General features: G+C 34.6%; 1 protein-coding gene across 2 annotated transcripts in view; it reads right to left on the bottom strand.

Annotated features, from left to right (window-relative positions):
• Positions 1 to 1,292: 1,292 nt before the first annotated feature.
• Positions 1,293 to 21,006, bottom strand: part of CUL3 (cullin 3) — a gene marked incomplete at both ends in the record, with an annotated part of 103,193 nt that continues 83,479 nt past the window's right edge. For both annotated transcript variants that reach the window (XM_080689249.1, XM_080689250.1), the window contains 6 exons: positions 1,293 to 1,424; positions 4,036 to 4,181; positions 8,972 to 9,158; positions 16,409 to 16,543; positions 18,390 to 18,486; positions 19,804 to 19,928. In XM_080689249.1, coding sequence (XP_080545375.1) covers positions 1,293 to 1,424; positions 4,036 to 4,181; positions 8,972 to 9,158; positions 16,409 to 16,543; positions 18,390 to 18,486; positions 19,804 to 19,928 — 822 coding nt within the window. The remainder of the gene's footprint in view (positions 1,425 to 4,035; positions 4,182 to 8,971; positions 9,159 to 16,408; positions 16,544 to 18,389; positions 18,487 to 19,803; positions 19,929 to 21,006) is intronic.

Raw genomic sequence — 21,006 nt, 5'->3', positions numbered from 1 at the left:
TTAAAATAATGCAAACTATAATCCTTGGCAGATTAGGTAAAAAACATTGGTGATAGTTGGAAGCACAGGATAACTGACAAGAATCTTCAGCACAAAGCACATCTTTGAAAACATAAAATGATGACTCTTCAGAGTACAATAGCTAAATATCCAAGAATCATCAGGTTTGAAAAATATTGCTTAGTCACTTTCCAAAACACAGCTGCAAGAACTGAAGATTTCATTAAAACTATAAAGGTAATATTTATTGCATCTTTAAGACTGCATTTTGAGACAGAAAAATTAGGTGTACCACAACTTCACCAAAATATATATATATTTAAAGTATATGTGTGTGGAGAGAACCTAAGATATTTATAAACAAAGTGTAGACTGTATGTGCTTTTCAAAGGGGCTGAATTAAATATAACCAGCTGCCAACTTTGTGCTCTGACATACTTGAATTAGTGGGTATGTGTGTACTAGATTCATTTATTTTTGTCTACAATAAATGAAATAAAAACACCACCCTATACAATCCACTATTAGCAGTGAGTACAACAGCAAAAAATTATTGTACAATTTATACATACTAAAATATTTTCTTTCTCTAGAAATAACTCAGAACAAAGTCTAATCATTATAAGACTTAGTTTGGGAATTATCAAATTACAATAGGGAAAAACCAATTTAGGGTATGTACTGAGCCCAAAACAAAGGTTCTTGATCATAAGGCTAGAATAGTAAGTGCAAGTGGCAGGACAGAGCATGCTCAAACTGTATGTCTGGGTTTTTGTATATTTATCAAACCTTTAAATTAAACAAGACTAGCTAAAGAAATGTCTTAAGCAGAGCAAGATAACTGGGAATTTTGCATTTCTTCTGGCATTTTTGTTACCCAACTTACACAATGAGCAAAGTGCTAATAAGCAACACTACAGAAACACATTTACATCAACACTGAAGACCTGGGGAAATGAAATCCAACAATTTTATTTTAATGAGCTGTATTTTCTAAATTTTTGTTTTATTTTTTCCTGTTTTCATACAGTATTGAAAACAAAACGCGGCACATTCACATTTTCCCGAGGAACTGTAAAGATGATCTCTACAGGAATAAACGTTGTAAAGCCTGAAGCTCAATCAACTGATGTTGAAAACTCTCAAAGGGAGTAAAGGCTTGATCTGAATGGTCTAGAACATGTACTGTAATTTAATAGAAGAGATGGTCGTCTTAATATTAATGATTTAAAAGAACTTCCCAGTCCATGCGAAGAGTACAGTCCAAGAATAAATCAAATTCTGAACACATTTTATGCTACATATGTGTATACTTTGCGATCCTCAGGTGTTCGTGCCAAATATTCTCTCTCAATAAGTCCTTCAATACGTTTCTTAATAACAACTGGACTTGGTAAGAATCGTGCCTTCAACTGCTGAGTTACCTAAAAAAAGAAGGTATAAAGACTAATTCCTACCAGAAAATTTAACATTTCCATATATACATACACACAAAATTCCTTTCTGAATAGAACTATGGTATCATTTTAAGACTTAAAGAGATCAAACTTTAGTGCTACTATTACCAACATAAAAATTCCATAAATTTTAAAAAGGGTTTTATTTAAAATGTAATATATAGTTAGAACAGAAGAATACCTGTATCAGAGTGTGAATGCTTGGGCTATGTTAGTATTGATGTATACCACCCTGTAGTTTAACACTCTGAGGCTACTATCTGCTGCCTTCTGGGTCACTCTTACATGTTCACAGAATTTAGGTAGCATAATGTACTTAAGAGCACAAACTCTGGAGCCAGACTACCTGGGCTCAAATCTCACAGCACCACCATTTACTAGTTCCAGGACCTTCAGTTTGTATATTACATGAGTTAAGGATGTAATGCCTTCAGAATACTATCCATTCACATTAAGTGCTGGAGTGTCATTTCTCTCTCCAACTGATCCGGAGTCTAAGTAAAACTGTTAGATATAGCAGCAGTCACAGTCTATGCACTACTGTCAATCATTTATAGATAGTATTTAATTCTCTTAGTTCTGTAAAGCAGGCTGTCTCATTTTATAAAGGAAGAAAATATGTCAGGGAGAAAATTGACATGGTATAGTAAAAAATAACAGACCCAACAGAGTTGAATCTAAACCTTTCTGACCTCAAAGTTTATACTCTAATAACCCATCCTGCCTCTTGCAGATCATCCATAAACCAGTTTTGTTTAACTTCTGCTGATCAGCTCATTTGCCAAAGCAAATCAAAGATGGATTGATAAAGATGGACTGATAAATTCTTTTAGTCTGAAACGTTAGCACTTCACAACTAAAATGTATCACACTTCTACAACTATCACTCCAGTATCAATACATTTGTTCTCAACCCACCTGCAACCTCCAGAATCATTTGACCCTTTTTCTCTAAGGCTATGAATACCTTCTTTTCACCTTCCCTTCTTCCTTAACAGACTTAGAATGAGCTTCAGTAAACAGCACATTCAACTCTCTTGATTCTTTGGTCTGATTCCATAAACACCCTTTGATCAAATCTATATTCTAATATACTAGTTCATTCTAAATCTATTTAGAATTCTTTGCTAAATAAAGATGTAGTTCTTACACCATGGTGTAGGCCAGAAGTCAACAAGCATTAGTAATCACAGGTCAAATGCTTCTTGTTTATGCATGACAAAGGCTATAATCAACGCATAAACAAATGTGCATGGCTGTATTTCAGTGAAATTTTCATCAAAACAGGCAACAGATCTATTCATAATTCTTGAAATCACTGACCAATTTGGATATGCCAAAATAAAAGAGACTGCAAGTCTCTTCCCGTGTCCATGTGACATTGGTTTTATTCTTCCTCTCTGGCAGTGTTCACAAATTTGAACAAGCTTTAAAATCACAGCACTTGTTAAAACCAGTCCTCCTCTGCCCCCCTTTTCTGATTCAACAGTTCTGGGTGGAGAAAGAAAATGTTTCTCTAACAACTTCACAGGTCCAGAAGCCACATAATCAAAGCCAGTGCTCAGAAGGCTTTCTCTCAATGTCATCTATTATTCTAACTGCTCCACACATGGTAAAGAAGGGCTCTATCCTATGGTTCCTTCTCTTCTTGTTTTCCATGCTATCTATCCCTGAGCAATTTTATCCAAATCCAAGGTTCTTTTTTTCCCCAGTACTGAAGACTGAACGGAAGGGCATTCTACATCCAACCTATACCCCCAGCCCTATTTTATTCTTTATTTTGAAACAGGGCCTCAGTAAGTTAAGAGGGCCTCATGAGCTGCTGAGGCTGGCCACAAACCTGTGATTCCCCCCTGTCTCAGCCTCCCATATACCTGGATAACATGCATGTGCCACCACGGCTGGCTTTAACTATATTTCCACATAGTGAAATCCCAATCTGATTTTTAGCTTTCACCTACCTGCACCTCTGGATATGCCAAAATAAAATAAAACCAACTTACACAAAACAGTAACTGACATCTGGACCACAGTAGCACATGACTCTTCCCTTTTTGTTAAAAGGGCCAACCTCTATGTAGGAACTCAAGCCACAAGCCTGAGAGGCTCATCTTTTTGCTCTCTTAGCTGTTAACAGACCCGGCCAGTTCTACTTCTCAATTATATTAATCCAGTGCTGTTCTAGCTATGAAAACTTTACCAAGAATCTATTCAGCTCTTAACCTATTTCAATGGTGTCTCATGGGCTTTCCTCTCCTCAGTTTCCAAATTTGTAAAATGAAAGCCCTCAATAAATGTTAGCTATTATTAATTTTTAGAAATATCACTAAGTTTACACAAAGATATTAAAGAAAAGTGAAATTTCTCTTTATTCTTTGTGTAATAATATTCTATTATCATTTTCATCTTAAGTGCACTAGTTTCTAAAGTGCACATATGGTGACTACAGTTATGACTAATTATCAAGTGTCTTCATGAGTTATATGCCGACAGCTTCAAGTAAAGCGAAAACAGTATCCCCTAAGTTTAAGCTGCCATGCTTTCGCCTGTGCCCTGAGACTCCTCTCCCAGGCCTCACCTCTGCTACTAGGACGTTGTGCTGCATCTTCTTTCTAGATTTCATTATCCGCACTATAGCAGCTTCTATCTCATGTTTTCTGTCATCGTCTACTTTCTGTCTTGTTTCTTTCCTTTCTGGGTCAGATTCACCTTGTTTGGCAGCAACTAAAATAGAAATAAAGAGATTTACTATGAGTGTAAAAAAAAAACCTGGAATAAGCAAACAATGTAATTAAATATTATAAAAAGAAAAAATTAATTTCAACCTGAATATACATGCAATTAATTAAAACTCAAAAAGTAAACACTCAATGCTAATCCCAAAATTATTTGTTTCAAAAATTAGAATGTAATGGCAAAGGGATGATAGAAATCATTAAAAATAAAGTAATTCCTTTCTTAGAAAAAAAAAGTGCATATTCATCCGTAGTAAAATAAGCAGTAAACAATTTTCATTGCCTGTGACTTTCAGAGACTAATATTTGACCTCCATGGTTCTAGGTTACACTTCACCAAAAGTATGTCAAATAGATAAATATTCGCCTTGTTTTAACTTATGTAGCTGCAATTGCTAAGCCATTAAGGGAAGGAAAGAGTGTATAATCAAGATTCTGTTAGCTAAATAATCAATTTAAAAAGTACCATTAAAGATGTAATTAAAGGGAACTCCGTAATACTGAAATAATACATCTGTACCTGTTGCCAACATCTCTTTGGATTCTATTATCTGACAATTTCTTGTCAGAGCCTCATTATCACACACATATATTGCATTCCAAGTTTTAGGAGACTCTAACTACTCTGTCTTTCCTATACTCTTCAAAACAACTAGTAAGGGGTTAAATACAACCTTTACAAGGTTTTATAACCTTGCTCTAATTGAAGCTGCAAAGAAAGAAAACTAATAACTAATTTTTTGTTACTTGATCACCAGAAGGAGGTAAATGTGAACATTCTGGAAACAGAAGATGAAAAGTCACTAATAAGCACATGGAACACTGCGGACTTAAGAAATGTGCAGTCATGAAACTACAGAATGTACAGTTTATCATTCTGGTGCATGTATCTGTTCAGCTGTTTCTAATTAGAATACCTTAGTGAAGAATACTGCTTTATGTGTCACTTGCTAAGAGAGTCAATAGTTTATTTAAAAAACAGATGAAACAGATTGCACACACAAAAAAACCCTTCTACTCAAAATAAGTCAATGTCATAAGGGGAAAAAGGCAGAAATATTGGTTTAGACTATTTGCAACTATAGAGAAATAAAATTTAAATGTAATGGGAAAACCTTGATAGAATCCCAGGGACAGTAACAGGGATGGTTTATTAATAAAATATATATAATTATTATCTTTACTGTACAGTATCATAGTATTTAGGAAAAAATCTTAATCAAAGGAGATACATAAAACATTCAGAGAAATGTTAAAATAATTGTAAATTTCAAATGCTATGACACATAAACACAGAGGGGTAGAAAAGGAGAGAAAACAAATAAAGGAAATTTTAATGAAGATTTAGGTAAATAGGTTATAGTCACACTGATGTCCATTTTCTACCTTTTGGAGGGGATTTGAAGATATTTAAATTAAAACCTTCAGGGATTGACCGCACAAAGTTTTGGGTATTTCATTTGGTTCAACTGGATTTGGTCATCTAAATAGGTATACTTCTTAATTTTCTTCAGGGGAAAAAATATGAATGAGAAAGACAGTGGTGATATATCCTGAATTGTAACTTTGTGTATATGTTAAAAAAATTTTTTTTAAACCAGAGGCATTTTATCTCTGAACTATACCCCCAACCCAATTTTATTTTTTATTTTTTATTTTTATTTTTGGTGGTACTGGGGTTCCTGGAAGCCCTTCTACCTCCAGGCTATACTCCCAGACCTATTTTGTATTTTTAAATTGGGAAACAGGGTCTCTTAAACCAGCGCGGCTGGCTTCAAACCTGCATGATCCTCCTGTCTCAGCCTCCCAAGCGCAGGGATTACAAGGATGCGCCACCATGCCTGGCTTTTTTATTTTGAAAGAGGGTCTCACCAAGTTGCTGAGGGCCTTGCTAAATTGCTAAGGCTGGCCTAAAACCTGGGATCCTCCTGTCTCAGTCTCCTAAAGATTGGGATTACAGGCATACGAGAACAAACCCAGCAAATATAACATTTTTGAACAATGTGAGTGTTAGGAGCTCACTCCCAGAATCTAACTTAGTATTTTGCACTTAAGAAGAGTATAACAAAAGGAGTCTGATTTTTTTGCCTACCCATGTATCTTTATATATGCTGGGGAACAGGATACTTGAAAAGACCAGTGGTGATGGTGGATAAGAATGTCAGTTATGGAAACTGCTGCTGATTACAATGAATCTTATTCCAAAATTTAAAAAAAAAAACTTCTATACTGAAATTTCTATTATTGACTATAGTTAAAAGCAGCATAAATATGTTACTAACTTATGACTAGCTGATTATATTGCTATATAAGACAGTAAAGTGGTTATAATATCCACCACTAAAGAGAAAATTTTAACTTAAAAGATGTGTAAGAGCCAAGATCATCTAAAAATTATTCCCAAATGAAAAACATTCCTTTGTAGAATTTTATTCCTGAAAAAAGGCTTTAAGAGATCACATACTCAAATTTTTCATTTTGACTATATTCCTATTTTAACACTACTTAAAGTGTTACACAGAGACAAACACATGCATGTATGCATATTTAATTTAAAACCTAAAAACCCATGTAAAGAAAACTTTATTTTTGATAATATCAACACTGGACATGAAAAAACTGAGATTACAAAGACATTTATTTAGGGTAAAATAAAGTGAAGCTATGTAATTCAGTTATATATCTCTGTGTATTTTACTCTAAATTTAAAAGATGAATGATCCCTGAAATCTAAAACCTATTTCTGCCCAAACTTATGGTTACATATCTTGAATTGGAGGAAAAGAGACGTTCTATTTCATCTTACTCATTACCATAGCCTTTTTTTTTCTTTTGTGGAGCTGGGGGGTGAACCCAGAGGCATTCTGCCTGTGAATGCACTCCCAGTCCTATTTTGTTTTTCTTTATTTGGAAGCAAGGTCTCGCTAAGATGCTGAGGCTGAGGCTAGCTATGAACTTGCAGTCCTCCTGTCTCAGCCTCCCAAGTACTTGGATTACAGGCATGTGCCACTGTGCACAGCTAAGTATAGCTTTATTTTTAATATGTACATATGTAACAAAAACATGGCCTTTGGAAGGTAATCTTGGAAGGTAAAAATTACAATAATGTAGTCTGCAATTATGAAACAAAAAACAAAATCAAGGTTTTCACCAAAATACCACACTGCTTTACAAACCAAACCAGAAAGAAAAACAAATTAAAAGTGTAAAGGCACCATCTTAGAAGAGAGAAAATGGGGGTTTTTATTAGACACCAAATGTTCACAGTGCCTTTAACTGGATTCTCCAGTTTCCAGAACTATTGTTTAAAAGATTCACTTGCCTTTTTGCCCACATACATTATGTAGTCTATTTGCAGTTGTTTTTTAAAAAGTGACATCAAAATAGTAGTTTATGTAGAGAAACATTAGTGGATGTTAATTGTCTCCCACCTGTATTTATGGGTGTTAGTCCAACTGCTTTGCTAACTGCAAAGCTATAATATGAGAGTAAAGTGTATTTGAAAACTGTATGGTGCTAAAAATTAGGAATAAAACCATATATAAAAAAAGTGTAAACTAGACATGGTGGTGCAAGTTTGTAACCCCAATACTTGGGAGGCTGAGGCAGAATGACTGCAGATTCGTCCAGCCGTAACAACTCAGTGAGGCTATTAGCAACCTAGCAAGATCCTATTTCTGAATAAAAGATAAAACTGGGGTGGGGTTGTAGCTAAGAAGAGATAGAGTGTCCCTGGGTTCATTCCCTAGTACCACATTAAAAAAAAAAGATCAAATCTAAAGTTCTTGAATCAATGTATTTTAGAGATTATTTATTTAATACTGAAATGATTTTAAAAGATTTTTCAATAATGTACAATAAAAGTACAGTATTTAAAAAAATTGGGCATTGTGGCATATGTCTATAATCCTAGTACTTGGAAGGCTGAGATAGTAGGATTGCAGGTTTGAGAATAGCCTCAGCAACTTAGCAAGACTCTCCGCTACCTAGTAAGAACTTACTTCAAAACAGAAAGAGCATATGGTATAGCTCAGAGGTAGAATGACCCTGGGTTCAACCCCTAGTACCACCTAAATAAATAAATAAATAAATAATTTAAAAACTGTCATTTAAAAAACATTTTCTTATTTTAAAATATAGTCTTATCACACAGATATATTAGCTATAATGGATGGATTAGTCATAGGAAGCTTATCTAATACTAGTTTTGAAACCTGGTAGCAAAAAAATTAGTTTCAAATGTCAGCAAAAGCAGAATATCATTTTTACATTTAAATACATAGTAAACATACATTGTATGTTACATTAAACCTACAATACAGAATTTTCACTACCAACTTGTAAAACTGTATTAAAAACTGTTCAAAACAGTATCATGACACATGGATGTTTTTAAATTAGAGATACTGGTTTTGAAATTTTAAAACTTAAAAAAACATTTATCAAAATATAAGTAGTTATGTCTAAAGGTCAAACTTTACACAGTAATTCCCAACTCTAAAAAGTATATAAATCAACTTTAAGAACAGACTTTCATCGACTATGGCAGGTACTTGTTCACATCATGAAGTACTTACTGTACCTGGACTCAGGTGCATTTTGATGAGCCACACTAATAAAAGCTGCTTTACTCCTTATGCGTAAGAGCCACATAGCACCAGGAGCATTTTTTGTTTACAGAAGTATCACACTTTCTACTTTAAAGAAAGAAATCCAACAGGTGAACATTTTTTCTAGAGAAAAAATATTTTTTAAGAGGAAAAATATAATTCCAGATACCTGTTTGAATCTTGACTCTGTGAAGTTTGGATGTGAACTGATCATTAACTGTAAATATGTGACCGTTTTCTATTTCTTTTGACTTGGGTTCCTTTGTAAGGACCCGCTGGGTTGGTTTACCACAGGCGAGGGACTGTAGGGCTCTAACCAGCTCTCTTTCAGGTATATCTGTCTCCTGTTGAATTTCCTGAAATTTCATCAGATGGACAAAATTAGACTTTTTGAAAGACTAGATTAACTAGTAAGTAAACTGACCAAGCAGTAAAGAAGTAATTCTATTAAATAATTTACCACAAAGAATTCTCTGAATGCTATAACTTTTAACTAAAATCTCATTATTTGAACAAACTAGGAGAGGGTGATTCAATTTTATAAAATATTAAAATATATGCATATTTTTGCTTCAGGATATAATTACTCCAAAAATGCCATTCCGTCTAGATGATCAGAAACCTGCTTTAATATTTAGGTAAAAATATAAAGTGTTAATTACATTTTTGTTGCTAAATTTAGAAATATATTACAATCTTCTTTATGTTTATTCGTACTATTTTGCAGTAACATCTTTTATAGAAAGAAAAAGTAAGCCTTAACTCAGGTTTTCTAACATAAGCAAAATTCAACTTGACCATATTTACTGCCTGTGTGATCAAATGAAAAATTTACCTGGAAGCTAACTTTATTATTAAACATGAAAATTAGTAAGAAACCTTTTTCATTATGACATGAATAAAATACTGGAAAAAAAGCATTTGAGAAAAAAATGCTATAATTTTAAATTCATTATTCTCTTCTTGTCAATAGGACAGCAAGAGAATTGTGCACTTATAAGATTCAGTCCTTGTGCGTCTCTAGGGACATGTGACTGAGTAAAAGGTTTCATTCAGAGAAATATTAGTTTTAGTGATCATGAACATTCCTTTGCTTCAAATAAGCTTTGGTTATATTATTTACTGCTACTATAGACATTTTTTAATATTGTACAATTTAATCCTCCAAATTAAATAGGTGCTATTAATTATAAGAACAGAGATGGTAATAATATGATAAAATAACTTATTTTAATTACTGCTTAGTCAAAGAACTGAACTTGCTTCTTAGATATTTTAATTCCTAGAGACTATTACAATTCATTATGTAACTTTATGCTCTTTTCCAATAACCTATATATACACACATGAACATAAAGACACATGTTTGTACAGGAACACACCCATATAAAATATCACTATTAGTGTTAACATGTGGATCACAATGAGATTTTTTTCTATTAATTTCTTTAGTTTTCCCATTCTAGGACACAGATTAAAGCTACAGGGAATCCCACAGTACTGTTTTATTATGATACAGATGGAGAATAAGACCATCTAATTTTGTGTTGGTAGATGCATTTCTGGCTTTGAGCACAATAGTCAGATTTTCTGAAGCGGACTTCTAGAATCTTACTTGCTTTGTCAAAGTTACCAACATTTCAGGAAGCTGGGCGTGGTGGCGCACACTTGTAATTCCAGTACTTGGGAGGCTGAGAGAGAATTACAGGTTTACAGCCAGCCTCAGCTACTTACTTAGTGAGGCCCTCTGCAACTTAGTGAGACCCTATTTCAAAGTAAAGAATAAATAATAGGAATGGGGATATAGCTGGGACCAGGTAGAATGCCCCGGGGTTCAATCCCCAGTACAAAAAAAAAAAAAAGTTAACATTTCTTATTTGATGGATACTGACAAATTGACTTTCAAATTAGTTAAAAAGCTAAGCCTCACAATATTAGTGCATGCCCTCACATCTTCAACAGCATACTTTCCTTTTGCTCACGTGTTGTGCTAGAAATGCTGTTTATTATTTAAATTAGTACTTCTATGACCAGTAGGGAAAAACTATATCCTTTGATTCTTAGAGGATTTCTATAACTCTTCTTGTGCATTCCCTATTCAAAGTTCCTCTCATGTTTTTCTATTTATTCAATTGTTTGCTTTCATATTGATTTACAGGGACATTCCATCCATCCATCCATCCATCCATCCATCCATCCATCCATCCATCCATCCATCCCGTGGTGTTGGAGATTAAACCCAGGGGCGTTCTACTTCTAAGCTACACTCTCAGTCTTATTTCAGTTTTTATTTGGAAACAAGGTCTTGCTAAGTTGCTAAGAGCCTCGTTAAGTTGCTGAGGCAGGCTCTGAACTCACAACCCTTGGTTTATTAGTTAGGACCTGCAGGGCACAGTGCAATAGCTGTAGCAAAGGCAAGTACTCTTACCTTGCTGCTAACTTAACAGAAAGGTGTCTATTACCAACTGTTATGATTAAATCTCTAATTTATACAACCTTAAAGGATTTCATTCTAGTCTTAGGTAATAGAGTCCCACACTACAGAAATAAGGAATGGGGACTTAGCAAACGCCTTTTGTGAGTCTGTAAAGATCATCAACTGATTTTTCTCTCTAAAATATTTTTTGACAAAGTGCTTACACTATTATTTTTATCTTAAATAACTATCTTTTAGCAAATTCCGTCTTGTAGATCCTTCTTTGTACTCCAAAAATAAATCTTATTTGAATACAATGTATTCTTCTTTCAATATACTGCTAAATGTTATTTGAAAATATTTTAAGATTTATATATTTATGACAAATAATCTATTATTTTCATTTCTTTTGTACATTTTCCTTGCTCAGTTTTGGTAAAGAGATTATGTTGGCTTTGCTATTTCCCAAGAGCAGAAAGTGTATTTTGCTTTCTGAATTCAAAGTTCTCTTATCAGCTGCAATTTTAACTTGCTAATTGTGTTACCTGAATCTTCTATATTCTCCTTTTTACTTGTCTGGTTAGCCAGTAAATTTGTAAAGGATTTATATGCTAAAGCTGTCTATTTCTCATTGTATTCCAACTAATTTTCTTTATATATGTGAAGATACATCATTAGTAATTCTTATAAATTCTTAATAAAATGTTTAATGGTTTAGTATTTCAATTTTGTCTGAAATAAAGCTCCATAATTAGCCATTAGTATTTGAAGCTCATTCTCTAAAAGTATAATGGAGAATTAAGAAAAATGCTTATTGCTGGGCGTGGTGGTGCACCTTTGTAATCCCAGTACTTGGGAGGCTGAAACAGGAGGACGGCAGGTTCAAAGGGAGCCTCAGCAACTTAGCGAGGCCCTGTTTCCAAATAAAAAACAGAACAGGTCTGGGAGTGTAGTCTGGAGGTAGAAGCCCCCTGGGCTCTGACCCTAGTAACACACACACACACACACACACACACACACACACACACACACACGAAAAAAAAGAAAATTGTGTATTAACAATTATTATCCGTACTTCTTTCAGAAACCAAATACTAGTTATTAAGGTCCAAGGTATGGAATATCATTACTTATTTCCTACTTTTAGCTGTTCTAAATAACAGTAACTTTTGGGGGGTATACTAGGGACTGAGCACAGGGACATCCTACCTCCAGGCTATACCTGAAACCTTACTTTGTGTTGTTTTTGGCATTGGGGACTGAACTCAGGGGCATTCTATCTTCGACCTATACCCTTCGTCCTATTTATTTTTATTTTGAAACAGTGTCTCACTAGGTTGGTGAGAATCTCACTACTTGCTGAGTGACCCTGAACCTGTGATCCTCCTGTCTCAGCCTCCCAAATACTGGGATTACAGGCATGCGCCACTTCACCCAGCTTATTTTTTTAAACCCGGTCTCACTAAGTTCCTGAGAGAGTCTTGCTAAGTTGCTCAGACGAGTGGAGGTTGGCCTCAAACTTGTGATCCTCCTGACTCAGCCTCCCAAGTATTGGGATTATAAGCATGTGCCACCATACCTCGCTCACAAAGAAATTTTCATTCATGTAAAACATATAAAAAGAGAATGGCCCTTAGCATCCTGACTATTATGGATTAAATGTGACACTACAAATCAATGCCACCTGATTTGTAATCAAGAGAGCTTGTAATGATCCTGTATATTTTAACGTTATGTTGTCTTCTCTCCCTTTCATGGCTACCTTGGCAAAACAAGGAAGTGAAGAAGGGACCATCATGTGACTCCAGGGTCAGTCCTAAGTGCACTGTACAGTTCTGTCAGGGTCTGGCTTGCTCTGGGAAAAGCTAGGCACCAGGATGTGAGGACAACTGAGCCCAGTGGAAAGGCCTATATGCACAGAAAGCGAGTCCTTTTACCAACAGTCAGAACAAACTGCCAGCCATGAGGGCCACTGTCAAAGTATATTCTTGGGCCCCAAATCATCAGATGACTGAAGCCAACATCAAAATGCAACTTCACGAAAGGCCCCAAGACAGGACACACCGCCAGGCTCTTCCTGAATCCTTCACCCACAGAAACTCCAGGGGACAACTTGTTAGGGGTTGATTTAAATCGCTAAGTTTTGCAACTTGGTATGTAGCCTTACATAATCAATATACCACCTTAATGAACTAAAAAAAACACTCAAAGATAAAGATCAGCTTCCTTTAAAATTAGTAAATGCTTTTGACTATCTCCCTTATGATTTCCATAAAGGAGCTGGCTAATAAAACTTCGGCAGCAGATTGTGGAGAAACACATGGTCTAAGTAAAAATAAACTTCATGTGTCTTCGCACAAATATTCTGAATTTGAAGTGCAAACCACCAGAAGGTGTTGGAGCCTTACATGGGATTCTATATATGTTCAGGCTTGTGGTTTACAACGTAGCTAACATTAGAGGGATTTTCTTCTTGCTTTTACCCTCTACCTAGTAACTGCTCATTAGACTCAATGATCCCAAGCAAGCTGGGGAAGGTAAGCCTGAGCCTAAGTAAGTAACTAAAACTTAGAGCCATTTCAATAATGGTTTTAGTAAATTTATATTTTTGCTTATTTCATTATTTTTACCAGTTCTTTATAAACCAGAATGCTAAAAAAATAATCAACCATAGCATTTATCAAGTAATATATCTATAAAATAAAGCTGTATGAGTAAGGTACTCAGTATTTGCTTAACCAATATCCCTGGGACTCAATCACACATAACGTGTGTATAAAAATTAAGGTTATTACCCAGGTAAGACACACCCATTTGCTAAATATAAAGAAAAAACCCTCCTGACTTATCCACTGAACCTTTAAGTGTACAGCACAGGAACGGCCTTCTCTTAATTATGTTCACTACATAAACTGGAGCATGAAGAAACTACAAGAGGCCTGCCCGGGCTCTGTGCACCAGAATCCTTGGCAGATCTTAGGGTCAAGGTCAGCGTGCGCTACTTAGCAAGACCTTGTTTTGAAATACAAAATAAAAAAGTACTGGGAATACAGCTCAGTACCAGGTAGAATGCCCCTGAGTTCAATTCCCAGTAATACACATACACATGTGCCTAGAATTTAAACTTGCTCATACTTTTTTTCCTTATGTTCACCTGTACCTTAAAATTGGTTATCAATTAAGAACATAGCAGTAATTTGAAATGCTCGTTATCTTAAGTTTAATCTTAAGACCATATGATTTTCATTTCAATCCCAAGAGATCCTTTAAAAGTATAGAAAAAAATAAAAATTGAATTGAATGTAATCAAATGATGATTTAATAGGGAGAAAGAAAAGAAAAAGGAAAGTAAAAATCAAGCATATTATAATAGTTACTCTAAGGATAGGTTAAAAAATAAACTTTACAGGGGAAGAATAAGGTTCATCGAAGGAATTACTACCATCGGCTACGTGTACATATGTGAAAATACCAACGTCAATCTCAGTATTCTGTATGGAAAAGGGGAAGAGGGAAGAGAGGGGGCACCAAGTAATGTGTGCCTGAATGACCTTGTCAACATGATTTACATTATGATGTGGGATGATAATGCACCAATAAAAGCATATTAAAATTTTTTTTATTATGCTATCACAATAGTGAAAGAATAAAGCCGGGAGCAATGGCACAGGCATGTTATTCCGGTACTTTGAGGCTGTTTGGAGGACCACAGGTTGGAGACTGGCCTCTGTGAGTTAGTGAGACCATGTTTCAAAGTAAAAAATAAGACTGGGAGTGTAGCTGAGAGGAAGAACACCGCTGGGTTCAAGCCCTAGTATCTCTCAGCTCTAGTGTCTGTCTGTCTGTCTGTCTGTCTGTCTCTCTCTCTCTCTCTCTCTCTCTCTTTCTCTTTCTCTCTCTCTCACACGCTCAACTGATTTTTTTTATAAAGTTATCAAGGTAATTCAATAGGAAAAAAACGTGAAATTGTGCTTTCAACAAATGATGACGGAATGATCATTGATTGGGTGAGGAAAGTACATCTTAATTCTTACCTTATAACATATAAAAAAAATAAGTTGAAATTATCAGAGAACTAAATGTAAAAACTAAAAGTATAAATGGCTTAAAAGAAAACATAAAAGAAAATCTGCAATTTCAGGGTGGGCAATAATTTCTTAGTACATCAAAAACAAACTATAAAAAAGAAAAGGTAAATAACTGATTTTATTATAATAAAATTCTATTAAAATTTTATTATAATAAAATTCTGCCCTTCAAAATTCACTATTAGAAAATGAAAAAGCAAGACAAAGACTAAAAAATTTCAAGAACATATATCTAATAAAGCGCTTATATCTAGAGAAATTACTAAAAAAAAACTTTTACAACTCAAAAAGGAAATCAGTACAATAAAAATATGAAAAAATATTTTACAAACTAGATATGCAAATAGTTAACATAAATATTAAAAATGCTCAATCAACAATATTGACCATCAAATTTAAAAAAATCAAATTCATGAGATACAATTACAGACAAACTAAAAGGCTAAAACTATAAAGACTGCAAAGGTGGTGGAACAAAGTTTGGCAGCTTCTTAAAAAATTTAGCAAATAATTCTATTTCTAACAGCCCGATCTGGTAACAACCCAAATTTCCATCAACAAGTGAAATGATCAAGAAAATGCAGTACATTCATATAATATCACTCAGCAGTGAGAAGTATTAAAATCCTGACAGAACAGGGATAAACAACAAAAGTACTGTGTTATATAAGAGCTGAACACAGCACAAATTATGTAATTTCATTTATTATAAAAGTCTAAAAAGGCAAAACTAATCTATAGCTAATATAACGCACCATCCCTCACAGCCTGAGACAAGGAGTGAAGGATGGAACTGACTGTAAAGGGGTTCTAAGAACTACGCCTATGACGGTGGTTATACATGTTTGAAATTTATCAAATTGTAAAATCATATGGTGTTTTATATGAAAATCACACTCCAATAATGCTGACTTAAAAATGACAACAACAAAATGAAATGCATGATGTTCACACAGTTCCACAGCCCAATCCATGCAACTTTCTATAACAATATTCAAGGAGATTCTCTTAAGGTTACTCAAACAAGACAGCCTCAAGTTAAAAAGTGAGACTTAGAAATAAGAGAATTAGTTAAAATGTATATAACAACCACAACCCATACCTCAAAAGTATATTTTTCTCTATTATTAAAGAGCATTAATATGGTCATCTGGAAAGTGGAGACTTGCAATATGTGCTTCCGTGTATTAGAGCCTGTTACTTGTGCACCTCCAACACCAACTTCAGATCCATCCTCCTGTTTGATTTTTTTAAAAAATATAAACAAAATATAATTATCTCCTGGTAACTTTAATAGCTTATTTAAGAAATAAGTTCTGCAATTTCCATCACGACATAAAAACCTTCTAATTTATTCCTACATAAAAAGAAAATCAATTTTTAAAGTGTTTGTGTATACACACATAGTCTTCACTTAGGACTACCCACTATTCTCTTCACTGCGAAGTTTAATATGGCTGACCAGGTAATTAATCAACAATTCCCTAAAAATATCTTAACACTACATAATGAGATGACGATACCTTTATGAAACACCATTACATTACCACCTAAAATAATAAGGCTACACCTTTCTGTGAGATGTGATCACAATAAGAGATCAAAACAAACAAAAAATCCAAGTAATAACAAATCACAGAAGAGTTTCAAAAACTCTCATTCTCAATGCTTGTTCCTACTCTGCTTTAAAAAGTTTAAAGCTTTATGTCTTTAATAATTACATGTGTGCCATTTTAAAAATGTACTGAACTCTTTAATAAACTTTCAGATACAGAATGATTTAGATAAAACATCACTCAGCAATAAAAAGAAATGAATTACTAACACTACAGGGATGAATCTAAAAAATACTATGCTATATGAACGCTGTTATATAAAAACAAGTAGTAAACTGAGAATGGTGGCTTAACCTGTAATCCCAGTACTTGGGAGGCTGAGTCAGGAGAATTACAGGTTCGAGATTAGCCTCAAAAATTCAGCAAGACTCTCACATCTGAAAAGTGAGACTGTTTCAGACTAAAAAATTAAATAGGGCTGGGGGTATAGCTCAGAGGTAGAATGCCCCTGGGTTCAATCCTCAGTACAAAATATGAAAAAAGTAGTAATTGAAAACTGAATTCTTTAGTCTCCTTGACCTTTCCGTGTACATTTAAGTATATTATTCAACTAAATGAATTGTAAAGAAGTATTTGCATTTTCAATTGAATATTAAATTACGATATTTGAACACTTTCAGGATTAAAATATATTTGGTGTTACAGTGACTCATATAAAACTAGTAGACTCAACTAAAATCTAGAGGAAAAACGTTTATTTGCTTCCTAGATAACTTAGGTATTTTTCTTTATGTTTTTTCTAGAAACCTTTTTAATTTTCAATTTTCAAGCCTCATTAACTTTAAACTTTATTCTGATGTGATTCATAAAAATAATAAAAACAAATGTGAAGCTGGGCGTGGTAGTGCACGCATATAACCCCAGTACTTGGGAGGCTGAGACAGGAAGATTGCAAGTTTGCAGCTAGCCTCAGCTACGAAGTGAGATAATCCACAACTTAGTGAGACCTTGTTTCAAAATAAAGAATAAAAAATAGGGCTGAGAATATAACTCGGAAGTAGAATGCCCCTGGGTTTGATTCTCAGTACTGAAAATAAAATAAAACAAACCCTCACAGATAAGAAAAAAACAAGTACTTTTAAAAAAAGAAAACAAATCCATTGGTACAAACTAATTTTTAAAACACTGCTAATTTCTACTGTGTCAATTTTCCTAGTACTGATTTTAAAAAATAGTATTAGAGGAAACAGAATTTTAAGAAAGGAGCTCACAGCTATATATGACCTCAAATCAATTCATATTTTTTGCAATATCATGTCAAGTTTACTTTTATAAAGAATGCTACTGGTATAATCTCCCTGTTTTCAAATACAGTTAGCAAATGAAAGAATGGAAGTTAATAAAGCCAATAACTTAACCTTTCAAATATCTGAGACAGGTAGAAAAATAATATACCCAGGTAAATATAAATCACAGATCAAATTCCATAGACTAATTTTAAGTTACTGAGTATGCGCAAACAATTACCTTTTTAACTGGACCATAAAAGGTGGCATTGAGATCTGCAGAACCCATATGATGCTGGAGTGTGAGTTGTCGTCCACTGTGTTTGGCTAAGTAGAACCTTCAGGAAATCAAACCAGGTTTTAGAGAATCATACAATTTAGGTACTTCAAATTACAAAATAAAATCCCCAACAAAGGTGTGTGTAAGGGAGACCTTAAAAGTTAGAGCAAGTGCCGGGCGTGGTGGCACACGCTTGTAATCCCAGCATTTGGGTGGCTGAGACAGAAGGATAGCAGTTCGCGGATAGCCTCAGCTACTTAGTGAGACCCTGTTTCAAAATAAAGAATAAAAAATAGGGCAGGGAGTGTAGCTCGGAGGTTGAAAGCTTCTGGGTTTCATCCCCAGACCCCACCACCACCCAAAAAAAAAAAAAAAAAAAAAAAAGAGGAAAGCCCTATGAATTAAATTCAGCTTCAACTTTTTATAGAAAGAGGAAATAATTTGTGGGGGGCAGAGGGTATGAGATCTAAACAACTTGGGTAGATAACAAGTGACAAAGGTGGCACACTAGATCTACTATCCCCAGCCTGTACTCACACCAGCTCTTTATAAGATCACCTCTCTCCACAATAACCAAATAATTATCCTAACCTAGGGACAGACACCAGTAGTACAAAATATACTCCTAACCATGCATAATGCTGAAAAAAGGACGTAAATACAGTATTTCTCTGAGAAAAGTTTGCTGCAACTCATTCTTACATATTAAAAGTATAATGGAAGCCAGGTGTGGTGGGAGTCACCTGTAATCCCAGTACATGGGAAACTGAGACGCAGGATTGCAAGGTTCAAAGATAGCCTCAGCAATGTAGTGAGACCCTGTTTCAAAACAAAAAATAAAATAGGGATGGGGGAGGGAGTAGCTTGAAGGTAGAATGTCTCTGGATTCAAACCCCAGTATCTCTCTCTCATACACACCCAACTAGCATAAAGGATACATTCTCTCTTTCTCTTTCTCTTTCTCTTTCTCTTTCCCTCCCTCCCCCTCTCCCTCTCCCTCTCCCTCTCCCTCTCCCTCTCCCTCTCTCTCTCTTTATTTTGGCAGGTCTGGTGATGGAACCCGGGGCATTCGACCTCCAAGCTACACTCCCTGACCTTATTGTTTATTCTTTATTTTGAAACAGGGTCTCACTAAGCTATGGAGGGCTTTACTGAGTAGCTGAGGCTGTCCACGAACAGCGATCCTTTGGTCTCAGAGTCCTGAATGCTGGATTACAAGCATGCGCCACCATGCCCAGCTTACATTCTCCTTTTGAACATGAAGTTAAAAATGGAGTATATTAATTCTCAATTGGGGATACAATTAATGCTAAAATTTTTTTCAATTTGGGACAATTTTTTGTATTCAGAAATACAAAGTCTGATTTAGACTTACCTTCTAAATATCTCAAAAGCATGTCTTGGTGCTGGTGGGATATTGCACTTTGGTGTGGCTGACTGAGTGGGCCAATATCCAGTGGTGAGCACCCGGACTGTGAGATCAACACCACCTAAAGATACCTACAGAAAACAGAAAGGGCCCTCTAAAGTTAACTAGGATTCACTATCTGTTCCATCTAAACACTGTGTTAGGTGTATTATCAAAGTACTCGTATCAAAGTAGTTACCTCTAGGTCCAATATCTAGTCAAAAAAACAAATGTTCTTAAAGGTTAGACTCATCTAGTGTTTTCCCAAGTTTACGCAGTTAAATAAATAAATAAATTTTTGCTTAAGATGTTAATTTAAAAATACTGTAAACAAAGGACAATTCTTACCAGAAGAGAGTCCTATTAGTATCATTGAGAGCTGCCAAGTTTTGGTCTTTCAAATTTTCTTTAGACATAATGTCAAGGGGTCATATGAAGTATTATTTAGAAAAAGTCTATAATCTTTCATGTCAGTTTTTATATATTTTTACCATAACATACAAATGACATGCTTCTGACACTCTACATGCATTTTTACAATATCAAAACTTCCATGTTTTGGACATGTAGCTCACATTTAACACCCTATGCATAAGACACTAGGAATCCAGTACTACAAAGCACTGTTCTATAAATCTGTACAACAGATGATTACTTCTACAAAACAGATGCCAGAATAACTATCATTATTAGATATCATTTTTACACACTAATTTTAAGAAATAAAAATATCAGTAAGTACATTTAAGGATAAACCACCTAAATTGTTGATAAAACTTGTTATGAACCATTATTCCATTTTAATCTAATCTGAATGACTTAGTGATATAGAATTTTAAAGGTAGGTGAGCTTATAAATATGAAAAGCATCTCATATTCATATTTCTTTGCAAGTTATCTACTAAATGGTTATTCTACTTTAAAAAAAGCAGAAACCAGAAATCTTAGATGATGCACATGAGAGAAAGCAGCAGAGCAGAGACTCTGAGGATGCGCCACCAAAGTAGAGAACTTAGGTTTTCAAGCTGGAGCAGAGTCAGAATCTGGTCAATACACCCAACCCTTATTAATATGCATGAGATGTACCCATAGTTTCAAAGATGAAAAGACAATATACTCATACATCTTGCTCCCTAATCTCAAATTTTTCTTAAAATGTCATTTTTAAAG

Source organism: Muscardinus avellanarius (genome assembly GCF_963383645.1).
Source record: "Muscardinus avellanarius genome assembly, chromosome: 2".
Taxonomy (NCBI): Eukaryota; Metazoa; Chordata; class Mammalia; order Rodentia; family Gliridae; genus Muscardinus; species Muscardinus avellanarius.
This window is presented reverse-complemented; position numbering and strand designations above follow the sequence as displayed.